Here is a 15,898-nt window from a genome sequence, read left to right on the forward strand (position 1 = left end):
TAGATGGCGCTATTCTTTACTCAGCTGAGATGGAGCCGAGTGTTGCTTTTTGAGATCCTCACCTAAACAAACAACTTCCTGCGAGGACTTTTCTTCACAGGAAATTGATCAGACACTGAGAACATGGGACATCAGACATCGCGTATTCCCAATTTCCAGAATTTGTATTGACCTCTCGACTGTCTCCGTTGTCAGTAGCAGCTGAATGTTAATGTTTCTTTGACAAATCTGATGAATCTGCCCTCTGGATATAAAAAAAAAAAAAGATATAGAAGGGGGGACATGTCCTGTCATAATGCGGGGCTTTGATCAGCAGCCATGCATGTAGCTGTCACGATGTTGCAGATGTTTCAAAAGATATCCCCTTCCCCAAGGCAAAAGGAAATTAATGGTGCTATTATAAACATCTGTCACAGAGCCCAGATCGGCCAAAATAAGTGCTTCCAAAGATCCTAGTTTTGTAATGTCTGTAATGATATGTGGCTCTTTATGCAGTTTCGTGTCTTAGCAGGGAAAGCCTACTGACAGCATGGAGGTAGTGGGATGGAAGCAATAATGCATGTACACCAACAACTCATGATGGTTTGCTGCACCTGCCTGTGGGCCACGGTGCCTCAGTCTGAGCAGTCTGTAAACCGTGTGCACACTGTAGGTGGAATGAACGGCCCTTTGAATTAACATAAAAGGTTGTTTATGAAATTTCACTGTTGTGAATCTTAGAATGATTGTGTTTTTAATACGTTTCTGCGAGTGTCTGTGTTAGTATGTGAAGAAGTTGAGCCAAAGAGTATTGTTACCCAGCAGATTCTGTCTATTCGTGATTATTTGGCAAATCAAACAAGTCTCAGGAAGTTTAGTAACACTCCTATAAAGCTGTCTGTCTTTCACCATTGCACATTATCAGTAAAGATGATGGCAGCAACTTGAATGGATTCAGCTCAGTCCCGGACCACTCACACACCATGACCACTAGATGGAGTAAAGATAGCTACTGCGAGTCTAGATGTAAGCTTGTATGTCATTATTATGGGGTTTTATCAGATACAATTATTCATATTTATTATATATACATTTTCCATCACCTTCCTGCTTTTCTCAGTGGATTTTTTTTTTTTTGTCTAGTCATGAAGAATATCTATGTAAAAATTCAAATATAAGTACCTGATACAAAGCAGTTGTTTCAATTTATGTTTATGTCAAGCAACATTTTTATGGTTTTTATACAATATAGTGAATTTTCTTGTTACTGTGCTTCACACCTAAATACAGACTCTCACCAGAAATATTAAGTATTAACATGTTATTCCACAATATGTGGCATGTGGTTTGACTAATAGTCATATTGTAAATTGATTGAACAAAATGTTTGCTTAGGATACAAACATCACACTTTGGATTTTGTGTTTGACACTTGAAACATGCGGATTAAATATTTTCTTTTTGTTGATGTGTATTTGCCTCAGCCACACATTTCCTTTTCATCTTTAATTCTCAGAAAGGTGTTTAATTGTGATCGCTGTCCTTCATCTCATATTCAAGGTATTTTGCTGCCCTCTACAGGAAAAAAAGAAATCTAGAGACAGAGATACAAATATATATTTTACTACAATAAAAGAACACCTGGGGAGGACCAAAGACGACAGACTGAAGCAATAGTACATTGTGCATAGGAAATAAAACAAACTGTATACAAAATCTGTTGATGACGGTCTAAATTATACACACAATATTTTTGGAATGAACCTTTGAAATGACCAGATGGTCTTCAACAAGGTGTGGGTGGTTAAATGATAACCATTCTTTGACAATAATTACATTAGTAGCAACCACAGTCTCACAGGAGTTTCATTGTCCATAAAGTCATCCTAGAAAAAGTACAATAAACATTTAGGCAATTATAAACTAAGAGAAGTCCAGTTAGCCAGTAGTTCAACTGCTGCCCACATATCAGCACTGATAAAAAAAACACTCCATTGAGTATTCGTGATCGTTATCCTTGGCCATTCGTATCTTGTCAAATCATGTTTGTGAGTCACATTTCACCCCTTTAAAATATTTCTGGGTACAAAAAAAAAGGAAAATGTATAAAAGAGCAACTACAGGACAGCATCCAGGATGTATGAAAAGAATGTACCATGTGTCACTCAAAGATTCCTCTGCACGTGACAAAGAAACACTATAACAGAACATGTTCCCTGGCTCCGTACATGTTTTACAAAATTCTTCAGTGCATCCCAAAAACATTTTTTTTCACTGACATGATGGCATAAAACATACAATACACTCTAGGGTATTTTTGGACTAATTAATCATTTAGTTAACCTTGATGAAGTGGAAGATGAGGCGCCTCATTCACGCAGTTTCTGCTAAACACAGTTTCCATGGACTGGAGAATAAACCTGTACAGTCTCAGTCACTGTCTGAGGAGTCACTAGAGCTGGAAGATGTGGAAGAGGATTCTTGTTTCTTCTTCTTCTGTCTCTTCTTCTGATGCTTCCCGTGCTCCTTTTTGGTCTTTTTGCTTTTCTTCTTCCGGCTTTTCACTTTCTTTTTCTTCCCCCTCTCCTCCTCGTCGTCAGATGAGGAGCAGGAACTGCTGCGTTTCTTTTTTTTCTTTGTAGTCTCATCACTCGACGAGTTAGATCTGGAGAATAGAATAAAAAAAAACATTAATATCACTTAAAAAAAAAAGGTCACAAATGTGTAAATTGGCCAATTAAGGCAAAGACATCTCAACATCGGCTTCAAAGTCTGATTTGGGACAATAAACAACAAAGCATAGAAGTATAAAAAAGTGATGTACAGGGTCGGTGTGGCTTGAAGAACAAGGTAGGAAAAACAATTACCTCTTTCTTGACTTTCTGTCACTGCTCTTCTTCTGTTTGTGTCTCCCTTTCCTACCATCGTTTTCATCATTATGGGAACCTGCACAGATTTGAAGACAGAATAGTCACGGCACTTTTTACTGGAATAATAGCTGCTCATGACATACAAATGAAAGTAACATCTTTAACATCTGAAAAATAATAGTAGCAACATTGAGATTTCAACCACTAAAAACAAACAAACATAAGAGGGTCATCGTTTTACCTCTACTTCGCCCCAGCTTCTCATTGCTTTGAGGTGCAGGTACATCGTCTTCACTTTCCTCACTGCTGGTGCTGCTTACATCCAGAACAATGTCTTTCTGGGGGTCAACTCGGACAAAGTTCCGGCACTCAAAGGTCAAGTGGCCCGCTGGAGAAAGAGAAAAATCCAAAAAAGTCCAAGAGAGCATGGATGAACAACCAGGACACTTCTATAGTCTCCATTCAAGTAGTATAACCCTTCCAAAACAGACCCAAGACTAACAACACATGCACATTAAAACATCCTCCTTTAGTAAGCGATGGAACTAATGTGTCAAAAGCTTTACTTACGATATCCACATTTCTTGCACCCAGCCCTAATGTTGTCCTTATTAGGACCTGTGAAGACGACAAGAATCAAATGTTTAGTGTTTGAAGTAACGTTAATTAAGAGCACACATGAATGTCCATTAACAGGATTAGTAGGTCAATATGTACGTTAGCTAACTTACACGTAGCTAAATACCCGGTTCTGTATGTAGGGCTCTACAGACCATGTCTGGAGTTTTGCGCAATACTTGTAACGTTAGTGCAACAACTGACAACAGATTCAAGCTTTCCACAATGAGTAGCTACATTTCTTTCTGTTTTTGTGTCGCAAACTGCTAACTCACTGCTCATTAATTGCTGCGTCGTTAGCTATAATAACGCACTATATAAACGTAGGCATGTATGAAGACGTGAATACAGAGACGTTAGTCTTGTGTGGGGTCAAAGATAACGTTACCGTTTAAAGGAAACTGTTAAACGGATGTTTGGGTCTGTGGTGTACGTTGAGTGAACGCGTTAGGCTAACGTGAAGCTTAGCGCCACTTTGTTGAATCATAACATTACTGTTTACCATTACACTTCCAGAGTGAACTACATCGACCATAACTTACGTAAGATGTCATACCGACCTGGGGAAGCCATTGTGCCTTCCACGGTGAAGCCGAAAGGGTGATCGTTATTAGATCGCGAATCAACCAAGATTTCCACGAGTCTTCACTCAAAATAACGTCGGCCGGAAACATTTGTTGAACAAACTACTGGTTCCGTCTTCTTCTTTTGTCCGTTCATTTGGCGGCTTGCAAACTAAATTGTTGTCGCATTGTCGCCACCAACTGGACTGGAGTGTGGAGTGCAATGGTTTGCACTGGTTTGAAGGATCTGCTCCTACTAGCAGTTTCGCAAGACCAAGCTTTAAAGCCAGCAGCGTTGAAGGGCTGAAAAACATTGCAAATCGCCAACAATTAGATCAAACAAACTAAGCCTGAAACACACTGTTTTGAATCGCTGAGGAACAGTAGATGTAAAGAGACGAAATGCTCTATTCTCTCTTATGTTCATACTTGTATGAATTATGAATAGGCTAATATCTGAAAAAGTGTAAGGGGCTTTAGCTATTACTTGTTGGTGTATGTTCAATGTTCATATTGTAGCGACCCTTGGTAAGGAAAGCTACGAGACGTTATCTTACGTTTATTATTGGACAGTACACAGGCTACTGTGGGCCGTAGCCTATGCCAAACAACAGTCAACACCGTTAAACGTTCTTTTACATGCTCCCGGTCATTGACTAACTCTCGACAAGTTAGCAGCACAAACAACAACATCCCACCTCACTCTCTCTGCCAATTCCAGGTACGCTAATGTGTGCCACCCACCCCCATAGGTAGCTACGATGATTGACAGGTTTTACAGCTTCACAAGGCATGAGGCCTTTACTGACCTCAGTAAGTGCAATATTCAATCTTAGATAACATCTTAGAACAACTTCTTTCTGTAAACGCAATAACACTTAACATAACAGGTTTAACATTATATGTCACCCAGTCCTTTACGCTATGTTTATCTGTTGGTATTAAGGCTTAGCCTGCGGTAAGGTGGACAATATTCAAATCAAATGTTAAATCCAATGAGAACATTTCAATACAATATATAAACGATGTAGGCCATTTGTGCAATTTTGTAATCATTTTGAAAATGAAGATGACAGCATTTGACATCAAACTCTGCGTCAAGTTATTCCATCTCTATAAAATGCTAAGAATTTTTCAGAAACAATATTGTGCTTAATTGGCTTCCCAGTAAAGCCAGTTGTGGTTTTTGTCAGGGGGTTAATTGAAGGCAGGCAGAGTCAGATGGAAAGCGTCGACAGATGCGGTGCCCTCAGACATGCCCTCATCATCATGTCTGTGACTGTGACAAACAAACGAACACACAAACGAACACACACACACAAACTTGATCTTTTTGATGCCATCTGCCTCAGTGACCGTTCAGCCTTATACTGTTCACTTGATTTATGATTAAAACAACTGACATATTAGCAGTCAGTGTCACCTAATCAGATGATGCCTCACAATAGGCTCACAGCTCTGCAGTTCCTCTCAGCCAGAGGACTTTGATCCACCGCACCTAACATTGTTTTGTCTTGTAGCCACCTCACATGCTTAAAAAGACATGACATTACTCTAATTTGTGAGAAATGCTCTATTTCCAGCCACTGACCATTTACTGTCATGTTTCACTATCATCGCAGAACATGTAGCTTGTTTTGTAGCAGAGGTGTTGTTATTGCATCAAAAAGTTGGAGGCATGATATAAATTAGAACGTTTGTAAACAGGAAACACCTTTGTTTCATTATCACTCTTTTAAGCCTTTCTCGTCCCATATGATTGATATGTCCTCTACATGACTGGAGTGATGAAATTGCTGACGATCATTGCTCGCACAGCAATAGATTTTAAGATAAGGGGGGGTACTATGACTTTTGTTATAGCCTGAAAGTAGTTTGTTTTGTTTGATGATGCTTGTGTTTTAGTTTCTTTTTTTGTCAAAATATGACAATTGTAATGTTTCCCTTGTATATTTTCTTTCAGTGCAGTATACGTTCTCATCTGAAAATGTAGCATTACTTTAGCAGTATCCAGCTGGAGCAAAGCCTCTCCCCACGCTTTAAAAAGAAGACTTCCTCCTATCGCTAGACTTCCTCATATCGCTCTGTTAAGAAAAAAATACAGTTCAAAGGATAGTGCTTTATCTCTGCCAGTTTATTGCTGCAGGTGAGAGATTAAAACAAAGATGACTTGTGAGAAAACTGTGCAGCTGTTTGAAACCAGTTAGAGGTGACTTCCGCTCTGTAGAGAAACTTCAAATTCGTTCTTCAACCACTGGAAGGTGCAAAGAGCAAGCAAGTCCTTTGAGAGACAATTCATTTAATGGAATAGGCTGTAACTCCGGTGGCAGTACAGATAAGAAAGACAAAAATGACACAATATCACATGTGCTTCCAGGAATGCAAGTTTCAAGCCCAAGACAGAAAACTGCATGACACACTCTCACCATGTTAATAACTTAATTACGTAAAGCATTGCTCTGGATACACCAACACAGGGAAGAAATGCATGCCAACAGTCTCATTTACTCTATATCTCATTTTACATTCATTTTAATACAGTTTGACACAGAAATTGAAATGTCAGATGTGTTTTTACTAGTTTTGTTCTTATGACTGGTACAATCGTTCCACTTAAAAACAATGCTTGAACTCATTCATCTTCTAAGCTTTATTGCGTTTAATGTCTTTAAGTCACAGATTGTGATCCAAATGTAAACCAAGGGTATACTTAAAAAACAAGCCTAACAGTTGAGAGATATTATTGAGCGGTACAAGGAACAAAGCCAATCCCTCGTTTTACTTTGTTAACTCCATCTCTGATTAAAAGCAGTCAAGCTTATTTTTAACTGCTTGTGTTTAAAGTGCTTCTACCGGCTATTACCTGGCACTCATTACTTGTCAGTTTATTTTAATTGGAGCACTTTTTTGATTTCTGTAGAAATTCTGACTCAATACTTTCAGTGAGCTGGCTAGAAGATGGGTTTTTTTTTCAACACATTTTGATCTCTCTGATTGACAGATAGATATATACTTTATTCATCCCCAGGGGGAAATGTGTCTGTAGCAGCAGCAAACGATGTTACACAGTAAAATAAAATCCACTGAGCTGGAGCTGTTCTGTAGCAGGTTTACTGAGCAATGAAGATTACCAAGGTGAATAAGCTCAGTTAAATGTGAGGTAAGCAAAGTTAACCAGCTAACCTGCTTTTCTTGCTTTGTGACCATATATTCAGAATTATTGTCAACAAGAAAACACACAAATTCATGATTTTGTATCTGTATTTCATACTTTTTGACTGTGTAGATGAATATGTCTCAAACTGATGTGGTCACAGAGAATAGACTGGGCCTTTAAGGAGGGCTTTATTGGTAGCTGCTGACAAGCTGGTTCACTAACTTGTCTACATTTTTGTGCATATCATAAAAAGCTCTATTAAATAGATAAGACTCTGGTAAAACATTCCTCAGTTGCTATGCTGCTGCTGTTTATTTTCATCCTGACCCTCACTTCTACAATATCTGTCCTCCATTTTGCCCTCTGTTAAAGTTTAACTTGAATTTGTTTTTAAGCAAAGGAAGAAGAGTTGTATTTGTGTAAATGTAATGCCAGTGAATCTCCAGTAAAAAATCAATTACTCTGTATTTGACATGCTAGAACATCTATGTACCTAAAAAATTAGCTTTACACCCTCTAAACATCACTAATGGCAAAATTCGCACTGCATTCAATGTGTTGGACGGGACTCCCCGGCTCAGCCGGGGCCATGTTAAGAGATGTGTGAAAAAGAAATGCTCTGAATTTCGTATTTAGCACCTTTAATGTTGAGTCTGCCTCTTTGTCTCTGCAGCCTTTGTGAGTCACTAAACAATTGAAAGAGAACTTTTATTGTTGTTACCATAGTGCAACAAACAAAATACAAATTTAATATTTTTTATTGATGGGGACAATCAAAATGAGATACGTCCATCTAGTTTCTGGAAATTATTCTTGGCTGATGTTGGATTTGAAAGCGGTGCATAGAAAACATTTCCAGTAACTAGTTAAATTGTTGGAGAAACCTGACAGACGGAAGTTCTTCCTCAGGGACTAGAAGCCCTTGCTCTTAACTACTGAGATGAGACGTTGTTGAACAAGAAACCCAAAATAAAAATGTAAAAAAATTCAACCAACAAAATAACAGTATTATGAAAAAGTACAGAAGGATCATGATGAAGGTGTTTTTGTATTCCTTGATTGAATTCATGAAATTCTCCAAACGAAACGAATCTTAGCCATTACACACCAAGATCAACTCCTAGCAAAATGGTTTTGGAAATGTGTTTATGAGCAAAGTTGAAAACAAAAGATTGAAACAATCTGTACTCCACTGAGACACTCCACAGTCAGTAAAATGTAAAATGTATTTCCTTGTTTGCCAGCATTTGCTCGCTTTCAGATTCATTATTCACATGTTCGTGCCACAAACACACGTCAGTTCAAACAGCGGTCTCAAACAAAGTACTCTGGTGGTGCCTTGAACCTTTTTCCCAGCCTGAATGTTGTTGTCATCAAGTTGCATGTTACCCCAACAAGCATCTGGAGAATTGGGCTTGGGGGCAGCAGGATGTTTAGACATGAGGGACTTTTTCCAACAGAAAAAAGCTAAATGTTCTTGAGCAAAACCTTTTGTACTCACTCATCTACTGCAGATCAGTAAACATGTTTTAATCCGGAAAATAAAACTCATGTAGGATTCACAAAACAAGACTAAAAGTGTCTTTAAAGGGCTGATCACACCGAAAGGTGTTGCTTAAGGCACCATCGCTACAAAAACACCTTGGCAAAGCACATACAGCAACACAGCATAGTGCGCCTGTGGAGCGGGGCTGTGTGCGCAAACGGGCCATTTAATGGGATTAATGGGATTAACGGGATTAACGGGATTAACGGGATTAACGGTAAAAATGTGGTCTCTCTCTCTCTCTCTCTCAAAGACAGCAGCCAACATAAAACTATCACGAGCATGAGATTCCCCCTTCCCTCCCACGTAGCTCTCTGACAGTTCAACAGCTAAATAGCTCGCTAGCCCTACCACATCTTCCGCCGTCAAAACAGTATGGAAGTGGTTAAGTAATTCCCTCCTTCTTGATTTGATTGGCTTCGGCCAAGTGTGTAATTGATAAAAAAGCAAAACAATGACACTTCACTGAAGACATGCCACGTACCAGCCTCTTTCAAGACCTCCACCATGATCCCCGTCCCCAAAAAACCAAGGATTACAGGACTAGATAACTACAGGCCTGTCGCTCTGACCTCTATGGTTATGAAGTCTTTTAAGTGCCTTGTCCTGTTCCACTTCAAAACCCTCACCGACCCACTCCCGGACCCCGTGCAGTTTGCCAACAGAGCCAACATGTCTGTAGACGACGCAGTCAACATGGCCCTCCACTTCATCCTCCAGCATCTGGACTCCTCAGGAACCTATGCCAGGATCCAGTTTGTAGACTTCAGCTCTGCCTTCGACACCATTATCTCGTCTCTGATGCAGGACAAGCTCTGGAGATGGTTGTGGATTTCCAGAAGAACGCAGACCCACCTACTCCTGTGTGACTTCCAAAGGTCTTCCTGGGCTCCATCATGTTCAGGTCCCACTTGACCTGATGTTCAGGTCAAGTGGGACCTGAACATCAGCTCCATCACCAAGAAGGCTGAGTAGAGGATGTACTTCCTGAGGCAGCTGAAGAAATTCATCCTGCCAAACTGTTGGGGAAAATCTAAATGACTAATTATAAGGTGTGCTTTAAAAGCTTGGTGTCCTTATGTGTCCTTGTTGTGTGAACTGCCTCACCACAGTTGTTTAGTCTATGCGAAAGAACACTCAGCAGCATGTCCTGGATTGAAATGATAATAAGGACTGTGGGAGCGTTAAGATGGGTACAGAGCTATGTTATGAGAACTTAGCCTCCTAACTATGAGAATGTGACCTTTGTGCCAGAACAAATGCTCAGGTAAAGTTGCAGACATCTACTTGGACTACATGGCGTGGACGCCATTTTGTGTGTGTGTTATGCTTTCGTGACGTATTGCCTGTGACACTGTATTGTTTACTTGGTATAAATATCCGAGGCTCAGAGTCAGACCTCGGAGCTGCCTTGATCCATGTATACTGTATGTGAATCAACTCTGTCTCCTTCTTGCAAGAATAAATGGCCAATTGATTAATGATTTTCCATCGGTCTTGCGTGAATTTTTCTAACACAAACACAATGATGGTGCACTTCTACACTGCCATCATTGAGTCCATCTTCACCTCCTCCTTCACCATCTTGTATAATAAGAGATTCACATTCATGATGTGACCAGGTAAAGACGTTAGATGAAATGTTAATGGATTACTAAAGTTATTCTGTTCCTGATGGGGACATGAATGTTTGAAGCAAATTTCTCAACAATCCATCCAGTGTGAACCTCACGGTGGATCTAGAGGAAACATCAGGGGTTCGCCAAAGTTATTAGGCTTCATCCTCTGGGGACCATAAATGACCACCAGGTGTGTAATGGGTCTTGAGAGCATCAGATAATGACTGAACAGATAAAAAAACATACAAAAAAAGCACACATATACAATTGCCTCAGTAACATTTATTCTGGATGAGTGAAGTTTGAGACCTCTTCACTAAACATTTCTGTTGTAACTTTGCAGCTTACTTATCTGTGTAATTACACATTTCTCTACAGTACATGCAGTTCCCTGGGTGGTCCAGTGTGTTTCTCAGGACATTTTAACCCCATGTCTTATTGGTAATCCATGCATGAGTGTGTGACCTGAATGCCTAAATTGTATATGTAAATGTATACCACCACACCAGCTGAATGAAAGAAGCCGTCCATCTCACAGCAGTTCTCCTTTACGCTACTAACAGGCTCTGTCTGGTCAGCACCTGGTGGACACCGAAGACGCAGTGGAGGATGTTTTTGGACAGAGGCCTGCCTAGCAAAATAAACCTAAGTCTGACCTCAAGCGCCAGTCGTGGAGTCTCCCGACCTCACCACCTTACACAATGTTCCTCCCACAAGCATGAGCATCATGCCTGGGTGGCCATGTAGGAAAAGGGAAGTCTCTTTGGCATCATTTCAGAAGGGAAAACAAAAGCTGTGAGGAAGAAGAGCAAGACTCTGATTTCATGATATTCCACCACACTGATTGGGCTCCCTGTTTTATTCAAATTCACCTTATTGGCCTTCGTTTAATTTGACTCAAAATAAAAAAATATTTTTGCTCATTGTTCTTTGTTAACTGCAAGGTTATTTCTTGTATTTCTGCCTGGTCTTGTCCAAGGTCTTGCGAGGTGAGGCAAATAGCGGCTGGAATTGATTTGTTTTGAATGATACGTCTGTATGCTGTAGGAGTGTGCTTGCTCTCCCTCGCCTCCTCTGTCCTCACCATCTCAGTTCTTCCCTCCAGGCTCTCTCTTTCTCCCTCCCCAAATATTTCTGTGCATGTTTGATGGCTTCTGTAGTGAGGGCTCTTTGATGTGGAGGAGATCGAGGGTAAGCAGAGTGCTTATAGTTGAGTGGGAGGCGAGGAATGCGGGGCAGGTACACCGCGATTGTGTGTGTTGATTAAAACAATAGTTTCTTGAATACAAATGCATCTCACTGGATTTCTATGGTTTCTGTCTTCCCGCACAATCCTGGTTTTCAGTCAACATTTAGCTCATTAGTGCAAGTTTATATGCCTGTCTTTGAAATGTATAACATCTACACATTTGTTTATTTCCCTGCATTCCTTAAACCCCTTTGTCCCACTTTGACTCCTCTGAAACCAATTCAGACATTTCCTGCAGCAAACTACAAAGCCCTAACTGACCTGTGTGAGCTGCTGACTGACAGGTGTCCACAAAGGACCAAGAGAGAAAAGTACTTTGATGCGATGCATTGTGAAGGAAAGAGATGGACAGCGTGGGGAGGGGAATGGGCCTGCTCTCTGATTTGATGGATATTTCTGACGCAAACTGGTAAAAAGGTGAGTGCTGCTGGTGGTGCAGATATGTGTGTGTGTGTGTGTGTGTCCAATAAGTGAGTTTATCCCTCCTCCTCTGCCTCTGCCTCAAACAAAAGATGCAAGCCACGGCTACAAAATGGTGGAAGGAAAATAACTTTCTGGATACCTTGGAGGTGAGAAACTCATATATAAGAAGCCGATTGTACTCACTAGGCATTTGGAGTCCCAAGAAAACACGAGAAGCAGAAGAGGAGCAAGAACAGCAAAGTGGGGAGAACTATAACAGCTTTAAGTCTGATAGCTGAAGAGGTTTTAAGGCTCAGAAGCAAGATGATAGTGTTCATAAGCTTACTTCTCCTCACTGGATGTGGCCGTGCAGGTGAGTCAGAATTTTTTTTATTTGTGATGTTGCTAAGAGAGTGAGAAAACGGGCAAAGGTTAGCAAACCAACAACCATGAGCAAATATTTGATGTGGTCTCTGTGTAGCCATGAAAGCATTTCTTCATGACATGATGTCAAACGCAATATATTCTTCAATGCACACAGTAAAAACTGGGGCTAAAAGCCTGCATGTTCGTTTGCGGCAAATTACTTTTTTCCACGTCATAACTTTTATGTCTGAAGTCAGACATAACAAACCACAGACACATCACACAGAGGCAAACAGGCATGTTTGCATTCGCATGCACTCACGCACACACACACACACATGTACATGTCTCATACACATGCAGACTTTGCTTTTATTCTCTCATGCTCACATGTTCTCTGCTTCTTGTTAAGCCAGTCTTTTTAATTTACTTTCACTCATGTCGAACGCATGCACAAAAACACACACACACACACACGCACACACACCGCATATTTCCTTTATGAGTCCAATTAAAAACTAAAAGGGGCAACTCCTCAAAGCTGTCAGATGTTTGATGTCGAAGGTAGCAATCTCTTGTCTTTGCTGCTGTGAGCCGTCTTGAGTTGGGACATGAGTACCTCTGTACTTCACTTGTAATTGTTCCCCAATTGAGTTGCATGTCAGCAGTAAAACCTTTTATGACCGGCCGTCCAACTGTTCTGAGATGGGATCTCAATCACCAGCGCTTCACATAAAAAGGGGTTACATCATTTATGATGCCTCTTAAAATTGAATTAGATATATTCTTCATCTGTCTTCTGGAGGTCACTCTTCGAGTGTGTGTTGAGGGAAGGGGGGGTCATATTTGTGATGAGGCTAAAATAGATCCCAGGCATCATTACTTTGTTCCACCAGTGCTGTCTCTGTTTTTATTCTCTTTAAGTTCTGCAGTCCATCTGTCTCCTACGTCTTTTTCTTTCCCCACTGGATGTCTGGCTCTCTCCCTTCTTTATGATATCATCTCAAGCATCTACAACTTTTGCCATCAATGTTCTTAGCTCGATCCCCTCCCACCCAAAAAAAATCCTTTTAAAAGACATCTTTAAAAAGCCAGGGGAAAGGATTTGGCTCTTTCTTTGAAATTGTGTTTGTGTGGTCTGGCACCACCCACATGTATATCCACGCTCTTACATCCTGAACCTAAACATTTCCCTCCATGAGTTGTAATCTAGAAGCAAAAATCTGGCTAACTACTGTAATTTACAGAATATATAGGTTAAAGGACCCTGGCAGAGGGAAGTGAAGCAGAGGGGAGTATAGCATTGGTCATTTACTTTTAGGAGAGTCTGACTCAGGGTCCAGATGCATGGAGCGAGGGAGTGCTTGTGTGCGTAAAGAGGTATTTGTGTAACTGTAATACAGTGTATATCTTTACACTTTAAAAAGGTCTGCTTTAGGTTCTTTACATAGCAATCTTACATGGCAACCCTTGAAAGGAACTTCTTCACAAGAACTCAGGAATCCCAAAGAATTTGAATGTTCTTCCATTACAGTGTTATCAGCTTTTATTCAGAGAGCTGCACAAGACCAAGGATGTTGTATTTAAATGGAATCTTAAACCCTATCGTCCAACAGGACAATTAAGGATTTTCTTCTATATTTGACAATTTGGCAGGGCGTCAAGGTTACATGTTTATTTATTGCCGATTGACAGTTCATCAAGGGACACTTGGGGGGTAGATTTTCAGTGAGGAACTCAAAGGCTCCAAGACTTTGTAGCTGAAACCCCAAATAACTTGTAGTCAGGGGAGTTGGTCATTTGACCCTAAATGTCATATATTCTGTTCAGAAAGGGATGTGGAGTAGAACTAGGATTCAGCTTAGGCCATGCGCAGTAACCTTCACCATTTGTTTATGACTCTTTTCTCTGAAGCTCTTTACAGCAAAGAAAAGAACCCGTAGCACAAGTGTAGTCTCCTTCCAGTGAAATATTCACTATGTGAAAACACATCTACTTCTATGAAGCAATAGATGTCAAAGATTTAAAACAAACAATATACTGTTGTAGCAACAGTTTGCATAAATCTTCATTACAGATTATGATTATTCCTTACCAGGCTGGATTCTATATGTTTTGAATATTTATGAACAGGGGATTTGTTTTGGTCAGATACAACAGGAAATCAGATTGAACACACCAAATGATGAAGAAAAGCCACCCTGGACGGTTTTCTCTACAATGTCAGCTCAATAGTGTCCACAAGTCACCATCTGCTGCACTATAAATATCCCTCTTTATACACTTGCTCTCCATCAGAGGGCCGGGACATTTTTAATGCATATAGATCAAATTAGAAATATGTATAATCTCTGTGTATAAGATCAGTAGAATGGCTTTAACTTTAGAGACTGAATGTTGGGAATCATATATTGATTCTAATACTGAAATATATAAAATATACATTGGGATTTTAATTCTTAAACAGTTATTGTGCTTTCTAAATTCCCAGGCGTTCACTGTCTTCTCACGAGGATTCAAGCTTGCCATATAATCAGCAAACAAAAGCTACTAAGCACCTTTCGGTGAATGGATGATCCACTCTGAGACCTAAAACAGCCACCAGGTGTTTACACTTGTCTTGCAGGACACTAATTGGACTTTCCCAACATAAGATTGACTTTCTTTCTGGGGCAAACCCATAACAACTGTACAGACAGACATGCCTCCACAAGAGTTCCTGCTCTTACAGTTTGCTGGTATTTCCAGTTCATCTGGTGTGGGCCACATCATGTGAGGCCTCTTTACCCAGATTACTGCTATGATTTTATTGCAGTCTTGATTAGGCACATGTGACTAACTGCAAACCCCTGTTGGCAACGGGTGAGCGGTTGGTAAAAATACAGAGGTCTTCCAGACCTCTGAATTGTAACGAGATTCAGCCTTGCAGGTTCAAGAGGCGAGACCAGTTCCTCGGGAATTTGATTCTTCTGGCCATGTGGAACACAGTTGGCCCAACTCACTTCATTTCACACATTAACTGTTATGTTTGCGTGGAAGAGAGACATTTTCATTCTGCAGGCGGTCTCCACTACCTCACTGAAGAAAAATGCTAACCCCGCTTCACTTCCCACGGAAAAACAAGCCAAGACAACTTGGTGAGAGAGGGAAAATATTGGGGTCTTTTAAATGCAAAAATTCAGAGGGGGGGAAATGGAAATATGACCATTTTCCTGACATGAAAAGCAGAGCATAACAAGACTCAATTATGATATTTCAAGAATAGCTTGCACCTCGTTCCCTTTCTTCCCTGTTTTTCCAGGGGATGAGGGGAAAGAAATGGAAAAAGCGTTATGATTTGTATCGCGATGGATGCCAACACAAATTGGGTAGCCATTTTTTTCTCTCCCTAAAGGCTGCTACATAAAAAAGACCCATTATACACGACCACATCAAAGGACCATTCACATTTCTATCATACACAGTTCAGAGTGGGGGAGCCAGGGAAAAGAAGAACAGCTAAATTAGAGCAATCTTTTAAGACAACAAA

The 15,898-nt window shown here is 40.4% G+C and overlaps 1 protein-coding gene across 2 annotated transcripts; it reads right to left on the minus strand.

The window, feature by feature from the left end:
- Positions 1-1,586: 1,586 nt before the first annotated feature.
- Positions 1,587-4,154, minus strand: srek1ip1 (SREK1-interacting protein 1). Of its 2 annotated transcripts, none has more exons than XM_079157806.1 (5): positions 4,028-4,154; positions 3,420-3,467; positions 3,091-3,237; positions 2,847-2,925; positions 1,587-2,644 (listed from the first exon to the last, which is right to left on the minus strand). In XM_079157806.1, exons 1-5 carry the CDS (start codon positions 4,038-4,040, stop codon positions 2,410-2,412), a joined length of 522 nt encoding a protein of 173 aa, XP_079013932.1. In that variant the 5' UTR covers positions 4,041-4,154; the 3' UTR covers positions 1,587-2,409. The 2 variants fall into 2 exon arrangements, with proteins under 2 accessions (XP_079013932.1, XP_079013931.1); XM_079157805.1 differs by having other exon boundaries at positions 4,010-4,105.
- Positions 4,155-15,898: the final 11,744 nt, after the last annotated feature.

This window comes from Pholis gunnellus (genome assembly GCF_910591455.1).
Source record: "Pholis gunnellus genome assembly, chromosome: 4".
Classification (NCBI taxonomy): Eukaryota; Metazoa; Chordata; class Actinopteri; order Perciformes; family Pholidae; genus Pholis; species Pholis gunnellus.